The 12486-nt window shown below is 30.3% G+C and overlaps 3 protein-coding genes across 3 annotated transcripts; 1 reads left to right on the forward strand and 2 right to left on the reverse strand.

The window, feature by feature from the left end:
• Positions 1-2861: 2861 nt before the first annotated feature.
• Positions 2862-5141, reverse strand: LOC123295207. Its single transcript, XM_044876456.1, has 3 exons — positions 4734-5141; positions 4372-4588; positions 2862-3776 (listed from the first exon to the last, which is right to left on the reverse strand). The coding sequence occupies exons 1-3, from the start codon at positions 5001-5003 to the stop codon at positions 3217-3219; spliced, it is 1047 nt and encodes a 348-aa protein (XP_044732391.1). The 5' UTR covers positions 5004-5141; the 3' UTR covers positions 2862-3216.
• Positions 5142-5944: 803 nt separating this feature from the next.
• On the reverse strand, positions 5945-8927 carry LOC123295699 (inner centromere protein B-like). Its single transcript, XM_044877125.1, has 5 exons — positions 8816-8927; positions 8659-8752; positions 7390-8188; positions 6729-6882; positions 5945-6589 (listed from the first exon to the last, which is right to left on the reverse strand). The coding sequence occupies exons 1-5, from the start codon at positions 8918-8920 to the stop codon at positions 5945-5947; spliced, it is 1797 nt and encodes a 598-aa protein (XP_044733060.1). The 5' UTR covers positions 8921-8927.
• Positions 8928-10078: 1151 nt separating this feature from the next.
• Positions 10079-11198, forward strand: LOC123296444. The gene is made up of 3 exons (XM_044877917.1): positions 10079-10217; positions 10334-10678; positions 10943-11198. The coding sequence occupies exons 1-3, from the start codon at positions 10094-10096 to the stop codon at positions 11101-11103; spliced, it is 630 nt and encodes a 209-aa protein (XP_044733852.1). The 5' UTR covers positions 10079-10093; the 3' UTR covers positions 11104-11198.
• The last annotated feature ends 1288 nt before the right edge of the window (positions 11199-12486 follow it).

Here is a 12486-nt window from a genome sequence, read left to right on the forward strand (position 1 = left end):
TAACACTGAGTTTTGTTCAAGTGTACCAGGGGTTCGAAACACTGAACGATCACCAACTAACATTTTTCCGATATTTGGTGTTATTAGATTTTCCATTTCTCGATTTAAAAAGGTAAATAATAAAATTTCTATTAAAAAATCATTATTATTCCATGCTACTAAATTATTGATTTTAATTTTATTCGTTTTATTTGATTCTTTTTTATCATTATCGATTAAAAATATTCCACGATCATCAACTTTAATTTTAGTAGAATTATCCGGAACGATAACATCGATATAAAATATATTTTTATTCATAAATATATCATCGAATTCGGGTTTGTTAAAAAATGTACTATTCACATCTCGAACACAATCAGAATATAATGAAAATGATTGATCATTATCATTTGTATGGTTCTTTTGTTCAATATTCTGTTCTATTGGTATTATCTTTCGATATCTTAACATTCTTGCTTTACCCAAAACTGTTGCACCGAGTTTGGATACCCATTCAGAATAAACGATTTGACTTAAACGTACTAAATAACTGCCATCCCATATACCAACATCTTGTTCCCCATTACAGTAAGTAAATATTCCAGGACCAAATCGTAAATTCATTTTAAATAATCTAGGAGTAAAATAAGTTAATATTTTATATCAAAGCTCGAATTAATGAGAATAATTTTCGTCACAGTCTTTTTATATATAATCCAGTCATTATACATCGGAAGTCACCCTAGTAGCTCAGTTGGTTGAGGCATATCCTATGCCTAGGGTAGCGGGTTTGATTCCCGCCGTCATTGAGATATCGATCGAAAAAAAACTTCAAATTCGTTTTATTCTTTTTTCACTTATCTCGAGTGTTTTTAAGCAAGCGTACGTGTTTGAAAATTTGATGAAACCCTCGCGGATTTCTCGAGACAATTACGGCATTGAGAAATTGGATATGTGGTTCGCAGCTCTGATGCATAACAAATCTATCTATCAATTTCCTCGCTTAGAGCTCAATCTTAAGAAACAAGAAGATTTTCTAAATGTACTAACCCTTCAAATATTGATCCGTCATCGTAGGATACACGACCATAGCCATGTAAGTTATTTGCATAAAACTTGCCTTCATAAACCGTCTTATTTACGGTTTCATTCCAAGTGTATGTGCCAACACCATGTTCACATTCTTTAAACATATTTCCGTCATATTTATGCGTCCAATTATTTGTAACCCATCGTAAACAATGTAAATTATCTTTTGAATTTGTTGTTCTAATTTTTACATCTGGTTGATCATATAATTTCACTTTTTCATATTCGATGCTAGGTCTTTTTGAAATAGGCATTACACCTTTTAAATATAAAATTTAATAATTTAAAACAATTCTAATATAAAAGTTGTAAAATTTGAAAAGTCAACCTCTCAACAATTTATTCTGTGTATCTATGACTACCCACAAAATAATTTGGATTGAAAAAATTTTTGGAATCTTAACTTCTTAAGAATCGATTTTCATTTGAGATGCCCGGTATGGAAAAAAAAGTTAAAAGTAAAAATCTAGTGATCTAGTGCGCAACTTATCGTGTGCATCTTTTACTTTTTAGTAAGACGTGTGTATAACTTGTATACTTGTGTGCTGTCGACAAAGAATCTATTGTTTGAAACTGACAATAACCTGACAGGCACAGCACACAGAGTAATTGTTACCCATGGATACAGAATAACCACATATAGTACAACAAATAAGCCGAGATGCATAGAAAAAGTTGGTAAACAGCTCCGATTTTAATCAATAATTTTTATAAGGAACATTCAGCCAACTTAGCCTAATCATAAGAGGGATTGATAACTGGGAGTTGCAACTCGCCAACTGGCGATAATAATTCGTACTAATTAAAATCAGAAATAGACCCGAATTCAGTAGTTACTATTTCGACTACCAGATGGCAATACTTACCATTTTTAAGGCCAATTAAAATATTCAAATTTAAATCACATAAATCCCGCCAACTGTCGATAAAAATTTGTACTATTAACCAGGTAGTGGACCGCTTTTTAGTAGTTCCAATTTAGACCACCTGATTGCTTACCATTTATCAATAACAGACTAAACATCTATTGTTTGAAACTGAAAATAAAATGACGGACTCAGCACACTATTTGTCGGAGCTGACACACACACTTTTTGAATGTTTTATTAGGATATTCAAGGAAATTATAAATGTATATAACAGTTTGTACAAAAAAATATTTATTGTTCTCTAAAATATAATAAAAATAACAAAATTTATTTGGTACCTATTTTAAGACTTAAGGCACATTTATTTATTTTAATCATTAATTTATAGCACAAATTTAATTGGGTTGAATTAGGACGGATTTGCTTTTTTTAATATATATTGTAATTCACCACACTTTCGCATAGAACATCCCACGAGTGTTAAACAGTACATACATATGTATACTTTAAGCAATGTGTTTAAGAAAGAGATATTATTATAGATATGTTCTCTTGCATGTGTTGTAGCTTCGGTAGTGACCCACATGCAACTCAAAGATGGTTCACTATACTATGCTGTGTGTCTACTACCAAAACTACAACATGTGCACGAAATCATAACTATAATAGTATCTCTTTCTTATACATATTGCCTAATGTATTACTTATGTATGTACTCTCTCACACTCGTGGGATGCATGCACTATGCAAAAGTGTAAATTATATATATAGTAAACCGTTCGTTTTGTTCATTTTTGCTCAAGTTTGTTATAAATTTCGATTTTTGCCCCAATTTCCTAGATCAGTTTTTTGTATTTTTAAAATAGGTATTTTCGACTACCAAGTAGTCATCATCAGTTAGAATTAGCTAGTGATTACTCTTATTATGAATGTTCCTCTTTGCTAATTTGGTGGCGGACTGCACAATGATACTTTCGTGTACCTACAATTTATACTGTTCACAGTATCTGTCAAATTGTAGTATCAGTGGCGCTAGCCAATCAACTTCCATCAGTTGAATAGTGCTTCGCCAATGAGATGACTACTTGGTAGTCGAAAATACGTATTTTAAAAATACAAAAAACTGATCTAGGAAATTGGGGCAAAAATCGAAATTTATTTCGATATATCCTAGAGTTCTCATTTATTATCTTCGATAATATTTACAAGTTTGTTATATTTTTCTTAAAACTACTCAATACTTGGAGTTAAAATAATAATAGTGGTAAGTTAAGATTTATGAAAGAGGAGGGAAATCTTTTTCCGAACCTAATTTAAAACTATCATCACGGTTATAACTAAACGATGAATAAAATTCTTTGGCATTTGGATTTAACACAGATTGAACAGTAAGAGCATTGGTAAACGATATCGGTTTCGTTGGTATTTTTGTATATTCATTATGAACTAATGTACTTGGTAATTGCGTTGGTAATTTAACATCGATATCAACCGCTTTATATTTTTTTCGATTCGTTTTTCTTTTATCGTTTGTATTATTATTCAAGTTGGCAAATAAATTTGTTATATCGTCTAAATCACGTGATTCAAGTATAATATTCTCATCAGATGAATCAGAATAATATTCATAAATATTATTCATGTCGTCAATCGGTTTTTCTTTCGTTGATATTTCCGCTGAATGAACCACAATATCTTCTTCTTGGCTAGAGGTTTGACTAGAAGCTACAGATGATATTTGATGGTCTCCAATTTCAGTATTTGGTCTACGAACATAAGTCGTTCTACGCGATAATCCATTTCTTCTTACTTCAGTATTCGAATGTGAATTTGAATCTGTGAAAATTAATCAATATCATTCATTAGTGACGTTAATAATAATAATAAAACAAAAGGGGAGTACCGCAAGTGGGTTCCTAACACCTAGACCAAGAGTCCTCTGTGCCCTTCTTGAGACGTCTTCGGGTAGGAGGCGCTATTAAAATCGGATGAAGCTAAAGGATTTTGTCGAGGCCAGACGTGACACAGAAATATCTTTTCTTAGCTTTTCCGTCGAAATATCTCCCAGGACAGATGGATTCAAGGTTTCGGACCCGAACATTCTGAATCTAACGTCTTGCAGACACCTTATTTCCACTTGCAGATTTCTGCAGGTGCAAATAACATGTATGGAGGTTTCGTCATCCTCCATTCAGGCCCTCCAAGTGGGATCATCGAAGTATCCTATCAACAGTCCCACCACCTCTCTCAACTGTGCTCTAGCAAGTTTCAGACGAGCACAGTCGAATGGTCTAGCTGTGGTTATACACAATTTGGCCAGTAATCAAGACGGGCTTATCGTGGTCATTCTTTGATTCAGTAAATTACAGAGCATCATGCTATGGAAATGACAGGCTCAGATGAAAGGGAACTTTTCATTTCTTTGTTTTACCTTTCATTTCTTTTGTTGGTTTCAACGCATTTTCTTTCTCATCATTACTCGATTCAGGTTTAGAGTTTACATTCTGCTTCGTATTTTCAATTATCTTTGCATCTAAATCATTTTCTACATTTTGGGCATTGTTTTCTTTTTCACTTTCTGGTATGTCTCTCGTTCCTGCACGCCAATGACTTTCAATTACATGATTTGAATGACCAACACCACATGCCTATAATTTAATTACAAACAAAAATTTTATATATTATTTTCTGCTCTAAAGTTCCAACGATGGTCTAATTTTACCCAGAATGGCTGTAATATGAATAGACTAGAAACTAGAAAAATAAAAAATAAAGAAAAAGGACAATACGTACTCTCCTCAAGGCATCTTGCACTTCATATTCTCGTACGGAATCGATTTCTTTCAAATCTTCCTGATTGTAATTTAAGCCACTTAAACTTAAATCATCACTTTCATCCTCATCGGTATCAGAATCTACAATTTTTGTACCTCGACCACGCGTAGATCTTGGTAAATTTTTCGTAATATTCCATTTTATTTGTGCGTTTGGATCATAAAAATCACTAAGAAGTTCGAAGTCATCTAACACATCCTTTGAATTTTTCCAAAAATTGTTTTCCATCACGATTTCAACTTTTTTATTACACTTTTTTTTTTCTTCCGTTTATTTTGACAGCCACGAAGAGTCTTTGTTGTCTTTACCATTAAATCTTTACGATTACAATAAAATTACTTATTGACAAATTATTAAAATTTTAGGTTATGAAATACGTCACATGACTTACAGAGTGTTCGAGTATTTATTAATTTATCAATATGAATTGGCATGTTTAAAGTTTTGCACTCTGTATATATGAAATATATATCAAGGTATACTAAGTTTAAAATTTTTTTGAAACCCACTAATTTTGGGTTATTCATTTCAGCTGCTATGTCAGTTTTTCGCTACCTATCACTTATGTCCTGAATTTTAGGACCAGGTCTCTACATTCTTGAAACTAATTAGAGCTAGGTTAATTTTGAGTACAAATTTGAAAATTATGACCCAAATTTAGTAGGATTACATACTTGGTTGATCAAAATTGGATAAAATTTGAATGTGATAGAGTAAAATTAAATATTTTGGATTCTGAAGGCATTGTCTATTGATAACTGAGAGTTGCAACCACGCTAGCTGGCGATAAAAACTCGTACTAATTAAAACAGGAAGTGGGCCCGTTTCCAGCAGTTCCAATTTAGACTACCAGATGGCAATACCTGAACTCGCTATTTTTAAAGACCAATAAAAAAATAAAATTCAAATCAGATAAACTCCGCCAACTGGCGATAAAAACTCGTACTAATTAAAACTGGAAGTGGACCCGTTTTCAGTGGTTCCGATTTGAACTACCAGGTTACTTACAATTTATCAATAGTAAAATAAATTTAAAAAAAGGGAGAATTTTTATAATTTTATTTAATATAAACGTTTATTTACATGAAAATTTATTAAATTCGAAAAAAAATTAGCAAAAATATAAAAACAATTATTTATTCAAAACATACAAAATTATCTATTCTTATTTAATATTTTGGCATTAAAGAATAACGAGGTGGTGTAGTCCAAATCGCACTAGATCGTCTTTTCAATCGATTACCAGTGATTTCAGGAAATAGATCTTTTAAATTAATACTGGTTGGTTTTGATCCAAACAGAGTATCACAAATATTTCTTGGAATATAAAATTGTTTATCTAATTGAATTTGACGGTACATGGGTTTACTCCACATTGGTATCGTACGCTTTGTATTTTCTTCATCTTCAGTTTCATCATCAGTATTAATATCTAAAACTGTTTTAGATTTTATGAACTTTTCAGTTTTTACAGTTGATTTCGATTCTTTAATTTTCATTTTTTTAATTTCCGTATTGTTTTCATTTTGTTGGGATTTTTTAATTATTCTTTTCCGTTTTGCTTCATTTTTTTTATCATTCTTTTTTTCAACTGGTTTTGTTTTTTTCAATATTTCACTTTCTTTATTTACTTGAACAGTTCGTGTTCGTAATGACCTCTTCAATGGTTCGCTCTTCGATATGTGTTCTACGACTTTTGTGACAGAAACTCCATTTTTCTTTTTTGTATCTTTTTTTAATATTCTTTCGGCGTCTGTAGGTTGTTTATCTTGAAGACGTGATATTATATTATTTACATTTGATTTCATAGAATCCTGAAATTCAATAAAAATCTGCATTGAGAATTATTAATATCAGGCCCGTGTGCACGGGGGGAAACCCCTCTTGTATGATACCTGCGCACGGACCTTATTGTAATTATTATTTTTGATTATTAGTACAAATAATATTTACCTTTTCAATGAACTTGTCTTTACTTTCATCATTCAGTTGAAGTGCTTTAGTTTTGGTTCGAGTAACTCTGGTAGTTTTTAAAGGTGTATAATTAAGTTCACCTGAGTTTAATTTCTCCAAAGCTTCAACTTTTTTCTTAACTGAATCCAACGGACTAAAAAAGAAAGTTCCATTTTTTTTCTACATTACCTACTTATAGTCTAATAAAATTAAATAGAATATCATGGTAACCAACACAAAATTAATGCATCTGTGAAATTTTATTAGTTGTTTATTAGGTTGTAAAAACATAGTAAAAAAAGTCGACATCTCAGAGGCGTACTTAGCCCGCTTTTTTAGGGGGTAGTTGGAGGTTTTAAACAATTTTTTACAAATTACAAAAAAACTATGCATCAAATAAAAAAAAATTCAACTAAAAGTTCTAGCTGAAGTATTTGTGCACATTTTCGTTTAATTTTCGACTTTCTAGCTTCAAAACTAACAGAGATATGCTAATTTTTAAATGGAATTTTTTTGCTCATTCAATCAAATAAAAAAGTATCCATCTTGTAAACCGTTAGAGATAGAACAAAAGCTTAAATGTAAAAGTTATTCCTTATAAAAAAATTAACAACTTTTATTGAAATCATTTTTTCGAGAAAATTTACTGAAAAGAACATACTTAAATAATAATTGTTGATTTTTCAAATAAGATGTTTTTCCATTTGATTCTTTGATCGGCGTCCTACAGTTTGACGCGCCAACTCTTCCTGAACTTTTATCTAAAACTTGCATCAGAACCTTATTCAAAATTTGTGTAGCCATATTATGGCCCTTACTTTCAGTGAATTTTTGATGTAATTCTTCACTTAAATTTTCTACAATTCCATTACTTTGCAAATTTGAATTTTTATTGAATGCATTCTTTTCAATTGATTTAAGATTATTTTTTGGGGCATTATTAACAGTTTCTTCTAAACTGTCATTAAGTATGACTAATTCTGGTTCTAAATTTTGAATTTGAACATCCTCGTCATAATTACTTGAATTCGATTTGTTTCTTGAATTTCTCGCTGTAGTTTTTGCTGGTTTATTTCTATGATCCTTATCTGGTTCTTGTTTTACAACAACCTTTACTAAACTATTGTTCAGATTCTCGTCAAAATTACTTGAATTCGATAATTTTTTACTCTTTGCTGAATTTGTAGTCTTTGCAATTTTATTTCCATGATCCTGATCTTCCGGTTCTTGTTTTACAACAACCGTTAATAAACTATTGTTCAAATTGAATGTTTTTGAATTTTTATTTTGTCTAGTTATTCGAACGTCAACATCCCTTGGAAATTCATTTTCTTTATTTTCCTTTACCAGTTTAGAATTGTTTTGATCATGTTGTACGGACCGTTTTTCTTTTTTAATCTCTACTTCAGCTGTTTTGGACGCTTTTCGTGTTACACGCTTATCTTTTTCGTTGTTAAATTCTGTTTAAAGAAAAAATTAATTCAAAATTTGTTCACCGTCATCAACTCAAAAGTATTAAGTTCTATAAAATAAACGGTACCTAAGGCTATTCGGGCATTATCGTGTATCTAACGCCTATCTAACGTTAACGCTAACTTTAATGCCTTTTCTTAAAAGAAGCTCCTAAGATAAAAAAACCAAAATAAAGGATTTATTTCATAGATTATAAATCCGGTGTCGGAGGTGTTGAAAATTTAACAGATTTAAGGGCCAAGTTAGCACGAGCTTGCGGGTTTTTTTTTGGCTTTTGGTTAACTCTGTTCATTGATCTTGAGAAAGTCTAAACAAAGCTCCATAAACTAAGATAATATTCTATACACGCTAATCATTTTCTCCAAATTATTTTAGCGTGAGATTCACGTTAAATATACGATAGCGTCCGAATAGCCTGATCCTTTTAAAATTAGGGGAGTCATTTATTGAAAAATACCTGTTTTTTCTTCGCTAATTCTTTGCATATTTCGTTTTCTTTCTTTTTTCGTATGAACCAATGTTAACATATCTTCTGTCCATTTGAAATATTTCTGTAAAAAAATATGAAATATCATAACGATCACTTAGAACAATCCTAAACACATGAAACTTACTTGAGAAATATCATTTAATTCGCTTTGAAACGTTTCAAAAGTATTATGATAATTCTCATTTAACATATTCTCTAATCGTGTATATTTTGTCATTTCTTTTGGCATATTGATTATTGATTATTGTTTATTTAAAGTAAAATATGTTTTTAAAAACGCTGTATATAAAACTTGTTTTCATTCAAATTTAAAAATTAACAACATCAAACTATAAACTCAACTGTCACTTTCGAAAACAGTGGTACTCAAAATGTTTTGCAAAAATACATTTTCATCATAACTTCGTATCAAATATTTTTCTAAATCATCTATGAGTATTCGGTGAGTTCCGAATATAGACTAATGGAATTTGAATTAACGATGTGACTATTCACACGCATTCGTCTGCAGCAGCACGATTTTTATTTCTCTGAAAGAATCGATATATAGTCTATAATAACAAACAGGCAGGGCAGTTTTTTGAATGTCTCAGATATAATCGGAATAACTCTTTTTTTCCTCTGAATTACTCTTCTGATAGAGTCCAAAATCATTACGTCTTTCATTAAAACTAAGTGAAATTCAGAGTTTTCCAGATAAAGTAAGAATTCTGTAGGAGTAATTCACATTTTTGCAGAAAAATATTTCCATGAGATTGGTACGTTTCTCGCGATCCGGATAAAAAAATCGATTCGTCATCATAACTTCATGATGACGCTTCACGCTGGCTTTGAGCGTCAAATTAGGAATCCACTATCCATTAATCCTGATAATAAAAATAGGATATACTTTTCTATGATAAAAAGTCAGTTTAGGTCATTCTGCCATTTGAAAAATCCTGAAGAAAAAATCCTCAGCAGCTTCAATTCGTAAAAAGTTAAACGTTGTTTAGCTTTTGATTGTGTTTCTGACCACCTTTTAATCATCACTGAAATAGACTGGAGATTTGTACCATAGACTTGTAAATTTAATATAAGTCTATGGTTATGATAAAGTGTTTGGTTTTTTAAATATATTTTGATAATTTCCATAGTTATCTAACATAAATTTAAATAAAAACAACTTAAGTAAAGAAGGAGATGACTTTACGTTCAATAAAAATCTTGAATACAATTGAACGAATTCGTTAACGGGATTAACCATAGACAATATTTAAACATAATTAAGTAACGGCCATAAATGTCAAGTGATGTGATGTTAAGTGTCCATTGATTTTGTTGTTAATAAAATGGAAAAATGTTAAATATTTAAATAATATAAATATTTATTATAATTTTCATATTTAGAGTGGAAATTGTATGAATGAAAAGTAAATTTTTAAATAGCAATATGACTGAGCAGTTAGATCCTTCTTCTGTTCTTGCTTACTTAAATGAAATGGGATATTATAATATATCCACTTTACAATTGAAAGAATTCTTAAAAGGTATTATTGATAGCGCAAAGAATGTCCAAAAATTAATTCATAAAAAGGGCAGAGCATATGAATCAAATATTTTAGCACTACCTTAATATTAATTATGTCACTTCCATTATTTACAGATTTAAGGAAACTAATGAAATACGAAGAGAAATGCAACTTTCAAACAAATACGAAAAATTACACGGAAGTAGTATTGGAAAAATCCGAACAATTGTATTCGACTCAAACGATCAGTTCAAAAGCTAAAACAACCAAAAGATGTCCAGATGTATTAAAAGAAAATCAAAATATAGATAAAATAAAGGAGAATAAAAATATTGAAAGTTTAGAAAAAAAACCATTACTCGAACCTTCTGCGAAATCTGTAGACGATAAACCGACTTGTTTATCAAATATTCCAAATAAAAAAATTGTTCGCGAATGTCAATCTGTACCAGCGAAATCAGTAACAAGTAAAAAATCAAGTAAGTTATTTTTTCTATGAAGATTTTAGAATTGCTGGATTTTTAAATAGCTAGACTTAGTTGATTTTTTTATTGAATGAAAAGACAAAAGATGCCTATACTCTAATCATTTGGCGCTTGTGCCGCCGTATTCTTGCCGTATTGGACAAATCTGGCAAATCCGGGCATGATTTTTTCATGGAAACTTAGATTTTCTAATTTGCTAATCTTAATATTTTCGATGCATTTTTCATGAGCCATTACGCTAATTTTTCCTTTTTTCAGTTCCTCGCATAGTTACATCTGCGAAAAATACACATTTAGAAACTGACCCAGTTATTTTGTATCATCAGTATAAAAAAGAATGGGAACGAAAAAAAATTCCTGGTGAAAACAGTCATTCAAGATTGAGATGGAAAATTCGACAAAAAATATGTCAATTATGAAAATTAAAATACTTTGTTACGTTTCTAAACATTTTATTTGTTTTTATTTAGTTAGTTTTCTGTTAATATATCAATAATTTGTAATAAATTGACTAAACGGCTTTGTGAGTTATTTCTTCAACTCCTTAACTACATTGTTCTCCAAAAAATCAGCGATTCCTAGTAAATTTGTTGTCAAGATACAACAGTTACATGTTCTAACAGTCAATAACCCTTAGATAATAATGCTTCTGTTTCTAAATGCATGACAGCATGCTACCCATCATAGGTTAAAATTTCGTTCCTATATATTTAATTTGCTGAAACTACCTCTCACAAATTTGGAAAAGAAAGTTTCTTTCATAGGATTTTAAGGAGCTTACATTTGATAAAACCATAAAAATCCGCCAAAATGGGAAATGACCTACAATCCCCTCTTCAAAATGTACATTTTTATGCATACATGGAGGGCACGGCTTTTCCAAAATAAAATTTTCTGACATTCCAGGAGAAACAAAAATTATAAAAATTGTTTTAGAACTTTGTTACGACACTAATAAAATTCCCTGACTTCTCATTTTTACGGAATTCCCTGACATTTTCAGGTATTTCCACTAATGTGGCCACCATCTCTAAAACCATAATATATATCAACACAAGCCATTACCCGCCGCTTCGTTGGGCTTATGGGTTGTTGAAATTAGCAGCTACTACCACAGTAAAATTAGACGGCTAGTACGAATATGCTTTAACTCTTAAGATCTATTTCTATTTTGAGTATTCTAAAGGGTATAATTTATTATCATTTACACTACTGACCCTAAAATTAACTCAAAAAGGATTCTTTCTGTGTGTTAAAATCACGAAGGTTCTTTGTTGTGTTAGGGATAAAGAAAGGTAACGAATGAATAAATAAATAAAAAACTGAGATTTGGTAAATATTAATTTAGTTTATTATTATAAAACAATTTTACAATTAAATTAACAAGGACTATGAAAAACAAAATTATTATAAAGGCCTTTTTTCAACGATTCGCTTTTGTTTCGTACAATACTCAAAAAACTATAAGAAGCATCGTGTCAAAACTTAGTTTTGGACGCGAAAATAGAGGTTTTTGACTATTTACTTTTTCATCGGAATATTAATTACAATACTTTAAATAAACGGAGTAAAGGTTGATATTAAATAAGGTTTAATTTGAAGGTGGTGAAATAAATATTGAATGAAAATAGGGAATATTCATGAAATTTAAATTTGGTTCAAATATTTTTTTTCCCGTAACTTTATTGGCTGGCCATTTGAACTAAACCATTATTTTAGTAATTAATATATTTTTAATTACTTAAAATTAATTAATAAAAGTACAAATTCAGTGAAAGAAATTTAAATTTTAAAACGGACGA

This window comes from Chrysoperla carnea, chromosome 3 (genome assembly GCF_905475395.1).
Source record: "Chrysoperla carnea chromosome 3, inChrCarn1.1, whole genome shotgun sequence".
NCBI lineage: Eukaryota > Metazoa > Arthropoda > Insecta > Neuroptera > Chrysopidae > Chrysoperla > Chrysoperla carnea.